The sequence below is a fragment of the Nannospalax galili genome, unplaced genomic scaffold (assembly GCF_000622305.1).
Source record: "Nannospalax galili isolate Female #2095 unplaced genomic scaffold, S.galili_v1.0 scaffold617, whole genome shotgun sequence".
NCBI lineage: Eukaryota > Metazoa > Chordata > Mammalia > Rodentia > Spalacidae > Nannospalax > Nannospalax galili.
In genome coordinates, this window is record NW_008341872.1 from 3797365 (window position 1) to 3813886 (window position 16522).

A 16522-nucleotide genomic window follows, 5' to 3' on the forward strand; every position below is an offset into this window, starting at 1 on the left:
ATATAGTCTTATTGAGATAGGATCTCCCTGTAGCCCCAGCTAGCCTGGAACTCATTATGTAGACTAGATGTAGACCAGGCTGGCCTTGAATCCACAGAGATCCACTTGCATCTACCTCCCGAGTGCTGGGATTAAAGGCATGTGCCACCATGCCCTTCTTAAAATATCCTATGTTTTGTATAGAATATGTAACAGCAGTTTTAATGCTGCTGCCCCTACAAAACCATGTGAAAGTGAGACTTGTTTAGCTCACCTGCTCTGCATTAGACCAGTTCCTGCTTTCGCTGTAATAAACATCTGTCATGCTTATTGCTTAATACCCATCTCCAAGACTGAAAGGCTGTGAGAACAGGGAGTATGTTTAGTGTTCTCACCATTTAGCCCTCAATGATCTGAATCATCTCTGGCATACAGATGGCTGAATAATAAATAATTAATAGTGAACCCTGAATACCAATGGCACTGGGTAAAAGTATTTCCCTTTCCCCTCAACACTCAGGCAAGTGACAACAGAGCCACCTTGGGCTCATGGCACCACCTAGTGGGTCTACAAGAATTTATCTGCCAGGCCATGATTTCCCTCTGCCTGCTATTCTTGCCTAAAGAAAAGGAACTGTCCAGTAGTCTTTGGGTTAGTTTTCCTTTCCTTTCTTTGCTCAGACCCCTCATGCCATTCTTTTTTTAACAGATTTTTTTGTGAATTTCATATAATATAGTTTGAAAGAGTTTAGATCTCCTCCCCATCTGCACCCCTTACTACTCCCTGCCCAATTTCATGTTTCTCTCTCTCTCTCTCTCTCTCTCTCTCTCTCTCTCTCCACACACACACATACACACACATACATACACAGAGTCAAACTTGTGTCCCAAGTGCCTTTCTAAGAGGATCCACTCACTGGAGCCTGACCAACCTACCAAAGTTACACCCTTAAACAAGACTTACACTCTCCCCTTCCCAGCGGCCATCAGTCTCCAATAGTTCCTCGGGTAGGGTTGAATTTTGTTTACCCACTTTTCCATGTCCATGCTGGGAGTTTTGTCTGGCTTGAACTTATATCCTCCATGCCATTCTTGAACACACTCTCTAAATCCTTTGCTTCCCTGCAGCACCCTCTTTCACATTGTAGGTCTCAATACACTGACGGCTTGTTAAATCAATTTGGTGGGCCACTGTTAGCCTTTGAAGAAATGTAGACATACAAAAAAGTCAAATTAAAACATATAAACCAGAGAAATAACAATCCTTGAAAGCTTTGTTTCAAACACACACACACACACACACAGAGAGAGAGAGAGAGAGAGAGAGAGAGAGAGAGAGAGAGAGAGAGAGAGAGACCGACCCCGAGAGAGAGAGAGAGAGAGAGAGAGACCGACCCTCCATGCACTTTACCACAGATGTGGGTACTGGATTGTGATATAAAGTACATGACTCTTAAACAGTGTTCAATAGGAGTAGCATCTTAAGTCTGATACTGAAATCTCCCAGCCAGTGTGTTACAGGGAGAAAACATCAAGACATGCGTTAGCTGCAGCTCTTCCTGGATAGTGTGAAATGAACTCCTCTGAGCTTCAGATTTCCCAGCTTCACTGTGTCCACAAAACCTACTCATTTCCTTATCTTCCCCTTATTACTCCCTTCTGCTAAATTGCTCTTCATCTTCAACAATTGTCTTTGTTTTTTTTAACCTTTGTTCAGTCCTTTCCTGTGCATGTTAACTTTGCTCCCAACTTCTCCATTCTTCACAGCCCAGTCAAGGACTGACCATTGAGCATCCAGTGAGAGTCCAGCACACCCACTGGAAGCTGTAACCATGTAGCTCCTAGTTCATGCTGTGGTCACCGTGTGAGCTCACAAACAACTTACAGGATGGAAGAGAAAAAAGCTGCTTGGCAGTGGGATCTTTGGAGATGAGCAAAGGATATAAATAAGAAGAAAGAGGAGGGTTAATCGGAGTTCTCTGTGATTTCTGAGTTGTTGCAGGAGTGTAATAGTCTCTCCTTCCTCTCCTGGAAGGTCCAGTGTTCTACTTTATTACCCAAATGAAACAATTTCATGTCCTTGCTGTGAATGTTTAGTTGAGTAGTAGAGCTCAGAAAGAAAGACCTGGTAAATTTTCTTTCTAGAATATTATCATTTGTCAGTCATTTTTAGGATTTTGTTACTAAATTCAAATGTACAAAACAATCTACATCCACTTTTCCAAAACCATTTAAGTTAGCAGCATTGTGGCTGTAAACAGTGACTTTCTGGATTGACCTGCACTGACATGTTATTTCTGTTTCTAGTCACCAGCTGGCCATGGATGTGGAGAATAACATTGAAAAATATCCCCTCAGTCTACAGCCCTTGGAATCAAAGGTGAAAATGTAAGTCATTGCAAAGTTGCATGAAGCAATCTCTTCCTGTGTGTGTGTGCGTGTGTGTGTGTGTATGTGTGTGTGTGTGTGTGTGTGTGTGTATCCTTCTGAACACACCCAAACCTGTAGGTGTGCAGAACCATACATTTCTTGATTTCATTTTATGTGCTGGAAACTCCACGCTGGTTTAAGGAGCCCCAAAGCTGCTTTGGCCTACAGCACCATCTAGTGGGAAATGAAGGAATTGTTTTGCTAAATGACTTCACTTTCTGCTTCTGTTTCAAGTCTAGCACAGTTCTTCAACTTCTATCGTTTTCCACTCTTTCATCTTGGCCACTTGAGACCATCACCTCAACACACACACACACACACACACACACACACACACACACACTATTTTCAACTCATTTCTTCCAATTTCCATTCCAATTCTAAGTTGGATTTACACAGGAATGGTACAGATTTATAATATCCTGCTGGGTGAAAGAAAATATTCACGCATTCCACTGCAAATCTATGCTAACAATTCACCTCCTTAAGAAGCTTGCCATGTCAGCATGCAGTCTATGCCTCGTGATAAGTCTGGACACAGACACAGCTTCAGAACCAGCCTGGTACCCTGCTAGGAAGCTCCATGCCTCACTTAGTAGCTAGGATGAACCCAGCTAGTGAATAACTTTATTATGAAAGTGAATATCAACCTCACTATACACACATGGCTCTACAGACACAGGTTGCTCCAGCCTTGGGAATTTTCTCATGAAGATCAGGTCCTGTTAAGTGAAAAGGTACCATAAAGAAAATTGCTGTATGAAGAATGAGAGGGTTTCATCTAAGTGATGGAATTGAGTTAGAAAAACTTCTTAGTCTATTTTAGCTTTCAGCATGTCCAATATGCTGAGGCAGAGGAGCAGGTGCCAAGAATCAAAGGAAAAAAAAAAAAACTCTGGATCTGAGATTCCAGCCAGCTGAGAGAGCTAAGGTTTTATGATTTTATGTCTGATGATTTGATGGAGGAGTCTCAGCATAGTGAGGTACAAATAAATGGTTTTTATCTCTTCTAATAACTCTGGACCCAATTTCCACTCATTGGAGGGGGTGAGGGAGAGAGAACTTAATCTTTCCCAATAATGGAATTGGGTCCCATTAGGGAATTTATTCCAGCTCAGTGAGTTTTGTCTAATCTGGTTATTAAATTTTAACTCCTGTGGCAGGTTCTACACCTCCCCTACACACACACACACACACACACACACACACACACACAGGATTTCCTACCACCACATAGCCTGTGCCTTCATTTCCCTCTCCTCTTTCCACACTGACCTCATCTCCTTCCTCCTGCCTGATGTTCTGCTGTGGACTCACCTGCTTCCCCTGTAACTAAACTTCAAAGCTGTCCACGTTTCCTGCCAATGGTGAACATTTAGACTTGCAGACAGCTGTTTAATAGGGCTCTAAGACTTGATATCCTGGAGGATGAGGTCACAGGGGTTTCTACAAGTCCTCTCCAGTGAAGCAGTCTGTAACTGCCTTACTACAGTGCCCCTTGCTCTGCTGGGGTTGTCTTGTGACACCCCTCCCCCTGGAAGGCTTTGGATCTTTACAGGAGAGGGCATGTCTATCTTTTCTTCCTAAGGATGTTCAGACCTGAAGGGAACTAGACAAAGATGGCCTTTGTCCTGGCTCCTAGGGTCACCCTTCGAGGTCACAGGCTTGGTCTTAGGGCCTCTGACCTCCGTTGGTAGGAACAACGTGAACATCTGCCTTCTCCTGGCAACAGAGAAGAGTGAGGATCACTACATCATAAAATCTGCTCTTCTGGAAACTTCCCTCCCCTCTCTGATGAGGAGGCACAGCATGTCCCAGTGCAGGGTGTGTGCACATCCCCAAGCAGCAAAGGCAGAGACCTTGGCAGGCAGATCTCCAGACAAGAAGAGAATGTTCCCCATGTAGGCAGCCCCCACTGTGTGACACATGAGTGTGAATCCTGGCATGATGTGTCGGGGAAGGACAGGCTCCTTGGGATGGTTTCTCATATTCAAGACATCAAGAAAAGGAAAGGAAAGAAAGTATAAACTAGTATGTGACATTGCAGTCAGTGGAAGTAGAGGCCTTAGGAATAGGTGGCCTAGTGAGAAAATGTGTGTGTGTGTGTGTGTGTGTGTGTGTGTGTGTGTGTTGAGGGTGCATCACCTGGCTTGCAAACACGATTAGGAGGTCATTTTGAGTTTTAGACTTGGGCGATCAATGGACTGTATCAAAAAGGCAGCATAATCAAGAGCACACAGTCATTCGCACAAAAGCATTTGGGAAAGTGAAAGGTTCTCTGCAGGTCAGGAGAAGACAAACTTCCACAGACAGCTGAGTGAAGGCAGCCAAATGAAGGCCACCAGATCAACCTGGGGACTAAACTGGATCTGCTCTGCAAGTGGAGGCTGGAACACCCTGGGGGTGGGGTGGTGGTGAAAATGAGCAGCTAATGGATGTTAGGGCCCTGTAGAAGAAGGAGCAGTTGCCCAGGCCCATCAAGCAACCACCCTTCAGGTATGGGTCACTTTTCAGTTTGTAGCAAGTCTCAAGCAGATCTTCTCAATGTAAGCCATTACTGTGGCAACCTTCTGTTCTATGTTTTAATAAGATTTTGTGATGAAACGACATATAGATGCACTGAACATTAATCATTCTTTAAAATTCTGCTCATTAAGCATTTCATCTTCTAAATTTTTTTATTAACACAATTTTGGCATTCTGATGAAACAGCCTTTATTTTTTGACATTATTTATTTACTGTCTGTGTGTATGTGTGTACATGCCTACATGTACCATAGCATGTGTGTGGAAGTCAGAGGACAACGTAGGGGAGTTCGCCTCTCCTTCAACCATGTGGGTTCCAGGGGTTGAACTCAGGTCAGTAGGCTTAGTGGCAAAAACCTTTACTCACTGAGCTACCTTGCTGGCCTGAAACAGCCTTCAGATTATATGAAAGAGAGGGAAGGAGATAGTTTGGAAGAGGAGGACAATCCCCCAAAGAATTTTGAAAATATTTCTTTTTTAATTATTTAAAAATACGTTGACAAGTTCACTTGCACCGAGGGACATCTGGATCGAAATGCTTGACAGATAGGACTAACATATATGACAGAATACTCAAACTCTGATGGGGGGGGTAGAGAGGGATCAAAATTTGATTAAGATGTATTATATGAAATGCACAAAAACTCAATAAAAATTTGTCAGTTATAAAATAGTATGTTGACAAGCTTTTGATTACTTGAAAGAACACCCATTTTTGAGCTTTCAGAATTTGTAAAAATATTTATTAATAAAACTTTGTCAAGTTGCATTTGTTACAGCATAATATCTACTCCTGCAGTTAAAGTTTAGTTTATAGAAGATACATAAGAGGAGTTGTTGAAAGCATAAACTTTGGAATATGAGTAACTTAAGTTCAAATCCCAGCTCAGCTTTTTACCTGCCATGTGGCCTTGGGAGAACCCGTGACCTCTGACTTCCCTTGTACTCCTTTGTGAGCTGAGAACAGTCATTGTGCCTTGTAGAATTATAGTGACAGGCTTATGTGATAGTTTTAAATGTCACTTTGCCACAACTTAAAATCACCAGGGAAGGGGGTCTCAATTGAGTAATTGTCTTTACCAGGTTGGCCTGGGGGCACATCTGTGAGAGACTGTCTGGAATGTTAATTGATGTAGAAGACCCAGCCCAACGTGGGTGGCACTGTTCCTTAGGCAGGGGGACTTAAACTAGGTAAGACAGGAACAAGCTAAATGGAAAGAAGGAGGCAGCCTGAGTGCTTCTGTTTCTCTCTGCCCTTGGCTGTGTTTGGTGTGACCAGCCATTTCAAGCTCCTGCCTCTGTGACTTCTCTGCAATGATAGGCTGTCATCTGGAATTGTGAGCCTAATAAACCCTCCTTCCCTCAGTTACGTTTTATGAAAGTGTTTAATGACAGCAACAGAAATGAAGCTAGAACAGCCTAGTGTATCTTTTCCATCCAAATGATTCTCATCCAAAAGTACCTCAAAATATTTGAAAATATCTATGTCTTTTTCTAAGTAATAATAGTTTATTCCACACCTTGTCTGTTTGCCAAGTGTGGGCCTAAATGTCTTGGATACATTATCAATTAACTTCTTCAAAGAGTTTCAAAGAATTTATTATTATTCTCATGTAGAAAAGCAAAATACATACCAGTCTTTTTCACATTTTGCTTAAGGCCACAGCTAATGAGAAGTAAAACCAGGCAGGAACATCTATCACTCCGAGCACACTTCCTCAGGAGGTAGAACTTTTTCTTTAAGCTATTTCTAGGGCATGATGTTTGAAAGCTGCTTTTTAAAAAAATTTTTTTAATATTTTACTTATTATTTTTATTTTATGTGTATGTGTATATTGCCTGCATGTAGGTAAGTGCACCCGTGTCATGCAATGCCTATGGAGGACAGAAGAGGCCTGTTGGATCCCCTGGGACTGGAGTTACGGACAGTTGTTAGCTGCCATGTGGGTGCTGGGATTTGAACCCGGGTGTTCTGCAAGAACAACCGGTGTTCTTAACTGCTGAGCCATCTCTCCAGCCCCGAAAGCTGCATTTGTTAATCAGCTACTCACCATTATCCCCAGAACTGCAGAGACAATGATGCCAATATGTGGGTGAGCACTGCCTTGGGCTTTACCGTCCAGTGGGAGGAAACTGAACTTGTTGGAACTGGCCTAATCTGATGTGCTTCTTTTCAGAGTTTAATGCCAAGCTCTCCTTTGTAAACCTCTCTCCTCAGGTTTGCTCAACATTGTTTGGTTCCTCAAAAGTGCCACATTGCCCCCTGGCGGTCAATGGGCCAAAGTGTAACTCTACTAGAATTGGCACATTTTCCTTATTTTCCAAATAACCAAGGTGATTTTTCGTTTTTAAAGAGCAAAGGCTGGGGAAGAATGCCTTGGAGTCTTATACACTCGTGGATGTTATATGGATTATCAGCAGTAATAATAAAAAGTGTTCAAATATAATTTAAAGCAGAATCAGATCTTGCTGTGGGGAGATTGAAGGGCCCTTGAAAACCTTGCTTTATGGGGCTGGAGAGAGAGCACTCAGTGGTTAAGAGCACTGGATGCTTCTGCAGAAGACCCAGCATCTACATGACAGCTAACAACCATTTGTAACTCCAGATCCAGGGGATCCAGTGCCCTGTTCTGGCCTCTGCAGGCACTGGACGCACATGATGCACTTACATACATGCCGGCAAAACACTCATACACATTAGGAAATAATAAAAGAATAAAAAATTGAAATTAAAAACTCTTACTTACAATTCTGTATAAACCACGAGGAACTTATCACTGTCACATGGTCTCCAAGCACAGGCCCCAATGCTTAAGTTTCGCGTAGCTTCGTGCATTTGACCTGTGACTCCATGGCATTGCTTTGACAGTAGCCTCTAGACTTTTCCTTGAATAATGTATCCCACAAGGCCTTAATTAATTAGGAAAACCATTCGAGTCCATGTGTTGGCATTTTTTGTTCTCTACATCCTCTGCTGTTGAGAATTGATGGTCTTTGAAGTATTCGAGCCCAATGAAGACATTTCAGTTTGTTTGTATAACAAGAAATTAAATAATTACCTCATATGTGGGAGAATCATAGAAGACCAGATGCTTCTAAGAGTCTAGAAGATATAGTGACAGATATAACTGTTTTAAATTATTTCGGTACACTGTGTCCTGACAGTTGGTCCACATGTCCAAATACCCAGGAAAGGTTAGAGAGGGTTTGCTGACTACCTACAAAATCCTAGGTGTTGATGCTTGAGATTAGGATCTAGTGAATGTGAAAAAGACCCCTAACTTTCACACAGAAGAAGTTTCTATTATTCAGAGGTTGGTTCCTGATATTAACCATCGGAAATACAGATGGTCCTAGAGTGAAATCGCAAAAAATCACCTAATCCTGTGTTACTTTAATTTCCTAAATAACATATGACACATCCAGGTATCTCTTTATTTACTGGACACTACCTGTGTCCTTCCACAGTATGTAAAATCTATGATTGCAGCGTTCTGACCTGTCTTGTCTCCAGAGCTGGGGTCACTACATTTGGCTGTGCAGAGTGCTCTGCAGTGTCACAGATACCATCCTTCACCTTGAGGGCTAAGTGATTGATACCCTCGAAATGTGCACTGCTTTCTTTTTCCAGAGTCCAGGCATGAAAGGACCCTCAAAAATCACATATTAAATGAATATATAATCATCCATTTTATTATTCTCAAAAATGAGAAGTTGAAAGATTTTGGTGTCTCATAAATCAAAGAATCTTTAGTGTGCAAAGCTTTTTGACTTTGAATGATGATTTTTTTTCTCTCTGACCAAACTGACTCTTTTAGCCTGAGTTAGCCTAGCCGAGTCTGAGAAAGACAATCTAGTTGTCTTTTAAAATTCAGTTTCACAGGGCATAGTGGCACATGCCTTTTAATCCCAGCACTTAGGTGGCAGACACAGGCATATTTCTGTGAGATAGAGGCCAGCCTGGTCTACAAAGTTGTGGTCACCGCCAGCGGTGGCTGCTCCTCCGTTCTTGTGGGTGCCACTCCTTCGTTCTCATGGGCGTCGTGGCTGCTCCTCTGCTCGCCCTAGGCTGAGGCCGCTCTTTTGCCTCTCCTGGGCTGAGGCTGCTCTTCTGCTCACCTGGTGCTGAGGCAGCTCTTTTGCTTGCCCTGTGCTGCCTCCTGTCATCGCTGCTTCTGCCTGGTCCTGGACCCCAGGGCTGGTGAGGAGACTGTGTCAGCGGAGCTGCATTCAGACACAGGAGGCCAGATTCAGTGACACAGATCTGCTTTACTGCAGGAAGGCACAAGCTTATATAGGGGTAGTGGTCCAATCACAGCACAGCAGGTAGGATACCTCATTAGCATAACAGGTTTAGCATCCTATCACAGTACAGCAAGTAGGATACCTTATTAGCATTATCCTATTAGCATAACAGACTTAATGTCCTATCACAGAATAGAGGGTAGGATGCCTCATTAGCATACTGGGTTTCAGATTATAGAGCCTAGATTCCTGGAAACCATGTGACCCTGACAGTTGCAATATCACCCTAGGCTCAAGCTTATCTCCCACACAAAGTGAGTTCCAGGTCAGCCAGGGATCCAGGGAATACTTGTCTCAGAAATAGTAAAATAAATAAATAACAAATAAAAAATAAAAATAAAAATAAATAAATAAATATCTAGTCTCAGTGGCCAAAGTGGAGCTAAAGGCCCAAGTGTTCTTTCCCAAAACACATTCTATGTATAGTTTATCTCCAAAACAAATTTGTTCCCATCCCCTGTGTTCTTCTGAGTCTGTGGGTGGTGACTGACAGTGACCGACTGTGCTGGGTGTTTCTGCAGCATTCAGCGAGCATGGCGAGAGTACTTGCAGCGGCAGGACCCCCTGGAGAAGCGGAGTCCGTCCCCTCCCTCCATCTCTTCAGACAAGCTGAGCAGCTCCGTGAGCATGAACACCTTCTCCGACAGCAGCACACCCGTGAGTGCTATGTTTCTACTTCCTTGCCACCACATATGAATAGTCTGGGCGCTGGTATCAAGAAAGAGATTTCAGGGGATAAGCAGGTAGTTTGTGGTGGTGAGGATCTGTACTCTTCATTTGCTACATGGGAATCCATGCTGAGGTTGAGGTTCTTGTCATCTTAGATGTGCTTGTTGGTCAGGCACAGAATGAACTTGGCTGCATCTGCAGAAAGAGGATTGCACTGGAATTCTACCTAAACCACTGATTTCTGTGTTCTGTTCTCATTTCTCTTTTACTGAGGTGGGTGCTCTCACCCTTTTTCTTTATAACAGTATGTTTCTTCAGGTATGTCCTTGTGTGATGCTCATATGTTTTGAAGGTCGGCTTGATTATTAGGATGAGCAATGGAAACTTTACAGAAAGAATTGAAGGCATTCATAGACTCGGGGCCATGTGAGTAGCCCACGTGGCTGATATGGGCAGAGTGTGTCTCTGACTAAGTGACTTATGCTGAAAAAGCACCTGCAGGGCTCCTGGATGCATGTGCAGATACAGGACAGAGGTGGACAAGTATAGTAGCTCTTCAGAAGCCAAACATTCAGAGTGTTAAGTGATGGCATCCGTTAAGAAGATTTAAAAGGTCAACGATCATCTTTCAGGCTGTAGTTGGCTCACAACCCTTTGGTACAGAGTAAGGAATGAAAACATTTGGTGTACATCAGTATTCTAAAAACATCAGATGTAGGTGGAAATCAATCATCAGGCACTTATAAATCAGGTTCAGTGGGTTTTCCTATTGTGATCCTTTATAACTAGTCACTGAAATGCTGAAAAGTTAGCAAGAGATGTGAAGCAATTATGCAAAGCATATTATTTAAAAAATATTCCTTTGCTACTTTGCTGTCCTGTTTATTCAGTTGCAAGAAGGTTTCTCAAAACACACTGAGATCAAGCAAAAGTTACTTTATTTGAAATGTGTCTAGAAGACTGCACGGCATGGTACATTTTCTAATAGTTTTGTGTAGCTATGGGTTTTCAGAAAGAGGGAATAAGTTGATGTTGCAGTTGTGGGAGCAGAAGAAGAAGATCTGTTTTTAATATTTATTATTTTTATTTAATTTTATGTGTGTGAATGTATTGCCTGCACGTATGTGAGTGCAGCCTTGTTGTGCAGTGCCGCGGAGGTCAGAGAGGGCTTCGGATTCCCCTGGAACTGGAGTTAAGGACGGTTCGTAGCTGCCATGTGGGTGCTGGGACTCGAACCCAGTTTCTCTGCAAGAGCAGTCAGTGCTCTTAACCACTGAGCCATCTCTCCAGCCCCACAGATGTGTTTTTAACTGACCCAGAATTGGGCCCTGTGAGAAATGGCTTCGGGTCAATAAACATATGGCCACTAGAGGGCGGATGTGAACCACATTGGAAGATGCCTGGGTTTCAAGTTTGCTTAGAGCTCATGATTTATGAGTGAAAAAGAAAGTGAAAATTGAGTGTTTAAGATGCCTTTGCTATAAACACCAATAGAAAGCGCAAATTAAATGACTCTGAAGATTCGATATGAAGAATGGAAACTCGATTTCAGAAATTACTTTGCCTGTGAGTTAAAGGTTCAGATTCACTGTCCTTGTGCCTTCTAAGAGTCCCAGTTGAGTGCCATGCAGAGTCTGGTGACCCAGTGGTTTCTGTGTTGCTTAGGGGTGCTTAACCTTTGAGATTTGTCAACTAGATGACTTTGATACCTTTGCTTTACATTTCCACTGCTGCCCTGTTTCAATTCTAGCACCTCAAGTGTTTTGTAAGTAAATGTATGTTTTTCCCTATCATGGGTTATCAAGTTTATGTCTGTTAACAGTTCTACCTTCTTTAAAGGAACCCAGCCTCTCAGTTCCCTTATAATATTTTTTAATACAGGAGCTTTCCTTGTCCAAACATCCTGTCCCCAGCAATTAGGATTTTTTCATAAGGAGTGTCACATCCGATGTTCACAGTATCATCACCCTTTAACTCTGAGAATTGAGGGACAAAGAAGTCTCTAGACAGCTACAAAAAAGATAGTCAAAACACATTTTCAAAAATTGTTATTGGAATCTGCTGTCAGAAAGGAAAAGGAACTCATAATTTGAATGGAAGTTATTGGTTATAATAATGACTTTGGGATCAGTGATGGCAGTAATGTGACCCTGAATGAACAAAATAAAGCATAAAATATAGGAAGACAAGCTGCTTCCAAGTCTCCAGTCTGGTAGGAATGGAAATAATATGACTTAATTTTATTTTTCCAGTGTTAGGTATCAAACCTCAATATGTGCATGCCATACAAATGCTCCACCACTGAGCTGCATCCCTAGTCCCACAGACATAATTAAAAAAAAATTCTGTGCATAGGGGTTGGAAGATGGCTCAATGGTTCAGAGCACTGGCTCCTTTTGCAGAAGACCCAGGTTTGGTTCCTAACACTGTTATGGCAGCTAACAACCATCAATAACTCCACTTCCAGGGGATCTGGCACCCTCTCTGGCTTCTACAGTCAATACACACATGTGATGCACTTACATACATGCAGATAAAATATACATACACATAAAATAAAAATAAAAATATTCAAATTCTGTGTTTAGTCCTTTGAAGTTTATATAGGTAGCTAAATGTTCTTTTATTCTCATAATCATCACGGTGCCAGAACCCCTTAGAGAAAGAGTCATCCTTACATCTTTTGGGGATTGCATCCCACTGGGGACAAGGTGGAAGGTGGGTGATTCTGCTGTATTTTGAGCTGCCTGCCAGACACACTGGGTCCCTATAGTCTCTCAGGATGCCCAGGTTGGGAAGCTTGATTTTCCTTCCCACTGTGAGTGGGCCTCAAGTTTATGCAGGATATGGGATGGTCCCTGGCCCTACATGTATTGAGCCTGATGACCAGGAGGTTTATTTGAAACTTTGGTGCTAAAACTTCCAGCACTTCAAACCATCATGTTGTATGTAATAAAACTGCATGATGCTATCTGATATATATATAAATATATATATATATAATACATATCAGATAACTATATTTCAGTCTAAGTCAAGTGTTGTCTGTCAGTGAATTGTCACCCTGGGGCATTCTCTGGCCCTGACTCCTTGGTCTCTTCTATTTTGTCAAACCTCATCCCTTCTCTCTGCAGTTGAATGCATGCTATTGCTGCTTAGACTATTATTCCATTATCAATCCTTTTAAAACTGATCAAATAACTGCCTGTCTTGCCTGAAGTCCCTGTCTTCCCTGTACTGACCTCTAGGACAGCCTCAACTAGAGGCCAGCCTGCCCTTGCCTCACCCAGAGCCCGATCAGCTGCTCCCCATCCCTGTACTGTAATGATGTAGTTACTGCTCATTCTTGCTGTCTGTCCCAGGCATGTATCACATAGGAAAGAAGCTCCTTGATCTGACTGAATCCCACACTGAATTCAGAATGATGCTTCTGAGTGCCTCTGCTCTCATTGTTTTGGCTGAACATAATGGTTAATATAGTTCTCAGAATATTTCTGCTTTAAAATATGTAGCAGTAGTCATGTTTAAGTGTGAGCTCTCAAATTCATTATCTTGGTAAGTGCTGAGCACTTGTTATGTCCGGGTACTTTGCTGATACTTTCCATGGATTATCTCGTTTAATCCTCTCAATGACAGTATGAAGGAGGCACAATCATTATCTCCATTTTACAGATGATGAAAATGAGACTTACAGAGATTACTAATATGCCTTGGATTACATACTGGGCTGGGGCTTGCATGCATCTCTCTTTCATTAAACTGTACCACTTGAAAACAGGACTGTGTTTAGGCATGGCCAAGATGGAGAGGTAGCAATCAGCTAATGCACTTGTAAAAGTACTTTACAATTTGATAGCTCCAAACAGCGAATAAAACAATTGAAAACAACTCCATTTGATTTCATAAATTACCTTATTCAGTGCTCTTGGATTAAAATCACAAACCTCAATGGTTCAATGCCAAATTAAAGAGCAACAGGAGAGAAGACAATCTTAAGTTTTGCTGGCAATTTGCATAATAGGTGCCCTTACACTGCGTCAGGTAGTTACTAAAAATTTTTATTTTAGACTGAAAAATTACACATACAATATCTCTGAATGAGTCCACGTGTATAGCCAAAGGCTACTGTAGACATATGAATCTACAGCAATGATCTCAGCACGCACAGGATCCATGCAAACTCAAATAGACAAAAACCCAGGATAGAACTGAGGGTATGGACAGCTGACCCCAATCTTCACTGAAGAAATATTGGCAACTGATTACTGCTGGGTGAGGAAGAGCTGATCTTCCTGAAGTGAGCCTCTAGATAGGCTGACTAGACCTCAGTAGATGAACTTGCACCGAGACATCTGGGGACGCTACCTTGACACAATAGGCCTTAAGACAAGTGACCGAATGTATGAATTCCAGTGGGGGGATTATAGGAGGATGCCAGTGGGGAAGGGGGTATAAAGATAATTAAGATTGATTGAGATGTTCTGTATGATATACATAAAAATTCAGTAATTTTTTAAATTTTTGAAATAAATTTGGGTGTTACTGGGGAATGTAAAATACTTTTCTACCTCAAAAAATGATTATTTTGCAAGGACAACAGTGATAACACTTCATGTGTTTTGTTTTTTATTTTCTTTTAAATTATTGATCTGCTTCCTGTAATAATACTTTTAGTTTTCAGCCCTAAAAGATTTTTAATTTGTCTAATAGGATACAGACTTTGAGACTGATAACCTTTTAAGAAATCATTAACACATTCTTGCAGATAAAATCAGAAAACTCTGAGATTATTTGGAGAAGTTTTTAGTCTCATTTGACTTTAATTGGCTGTCAAGACCTGACTGGCCTTGTGTAACCACACCCACTTCCTCTCATTGGTCCCCATGTTGCTATGGTCTAACCTGTAGGGGGCAGTGTGGCACACGGACTGAAGTTCTGACTTGATAAGACCATGTGATTTAAAATAGCACTCAGGGCCAGGCATGGTGGCGCATGCCTTTAGTGCCAGCACTCCGGGAGGCAGAGGCAGGCGGATCTCTGTGAGTTCAAGGCCGGACTGGTCTACATAGTGAGTTCCAGGACAGCTGGGGCTACAGGGAGACCCTGCCTCAAAAAGAAAACAAAAACAAAAATTAAAAAAAAAAACACTCAGCCACTATTTCTGTGAGTCTAAAACATATCACTTGACAAGTCTTCATTGGCAACTGGAAGTTACACCCACCTCACAGATGGATTGGTTTTGCTATGAAGATTAAATGGCAGGCGGTCTGTAAAACTCATCACAGAACCTGGGGCCCTGAAGGCTTTCAAGAAATGTTACTTGAATCTGCTCTTGATACTGTTCAATGCACTCCCCTCAAAACCCTTTGGAAAGCTTGTAGACTGCAGAGATGGGTTTTTTAAATTGATACTGATTGGGGGCACAGCACTTGTCTGAGAGCCTCCAAACAAATCCATGAGAACTAACTTGTCCCAGAATGAACATATGTGTATGCATACATATACATATACATACATACACACATACATATACATCTGTGTGTATACATGAGCTCTGTAGTACAAAAGTAGTACATTAAGCATTTATTTTAATGTTACTTACTGAAGACTTGCAATTTCTGAAAATGAGACCAGATTTAAGGCCTTTGCTTCTGCCTGAGTAGATGAGAGACTCCACTTCACATATGGAAAGGTAAAGCAGATCATTCCCCTCCATTCCAGGCCTCAGGAAAGAGGAGTGGGAGGGACCCTTGTCCACAGGAACTGGAGATAGAAACATCACTTCAGCAGCTACATACGCCTATCTCCAGGACTGCCTCAGCTTAAACAGAAGGATTGCAGTTCTGAGCAAGATGAAGGACAGTGGCTTGGGTCACCTGAAGGTCCCAGTGCCTCAGTTGTCCTGGAGAGAAGGCTCATAGATGCTTTGGTTACTGGCAAGAGTGTCTAGATATTCACTAATGGGGGCCATGTGATCCACTGAACCTTTCCAAATACACCACCAAAAGTTAGTGCTGTCCCTTAAGTTAGACACGACAGACTGTCTTATTACCCTCCTGTTTTGGAATTCTAGTCTTCAAGTTTTAAATATGTCAGGAGAATCTGTTGCCTAAAGGGAGGGCATCTTCTAACAAAATCATGCCCATTTGGGGGTAGGGAACTGGCCCCTTAAAGAAGATTTCCAGGGAAACTTTCCAGTCCAATCTTGAAAGCTGTAATTACAGAGAACGCAAGCTTTGTGATGCTTAATAATTTAATAACCTATATTTTCCAGGTCGGGGCAAGTTACAGGCTTATGCCCAGCTGTTACAGATTTATGTCCCTTGAGATTCAGTGTTTCAGTACCCAAATTCTAGCCTCTATCCTGCCTCTCATACTCCAAAAAGCACAACTTGTCAGTCTATTTGTCTTGAAACTGAGCTCAGAGAATAGAGTAACTGCATGAAAATAAGAAGCAGGTAGAGATCCCTTCCCTTCAAACTTAGAAAATGATTTCTAAGTTTCAGAAATCACACTACTAATATATAACTATATATGACAGAGTATGCAAAAATATATTTTTGTATAAAAAAACTTCACATTTTCTTTTAATGTCTTTGAATAGTCACCAGTA

At 42.0% G+C, this 16522-nt stretch overlaps 1 protein-coding gene across 1 annotated transcript in view; it reads left to right on the forward strand.

Annotated features, from left to right (window-relative positions):
- Iqcj (IQ motif containing J) overlaps positions 1-9897 on the forward strand; it is a gene marked incomplete at its 3' end in the record, with an annotated part of 198837 nt that extends 188940 nt beyond the window's left edge. The window contains 2 exon segments of the mRNA XM_008837465.1: positions 2287-2367; positions 9762-9897. Of these exon segments, the coding sequence (XP_008835687.1) occupies positions 2287-2367; positions 9762-9897 (217 nt within the window).
- Positions 9898-16522: the final 6625 nt, after the last annotated feature.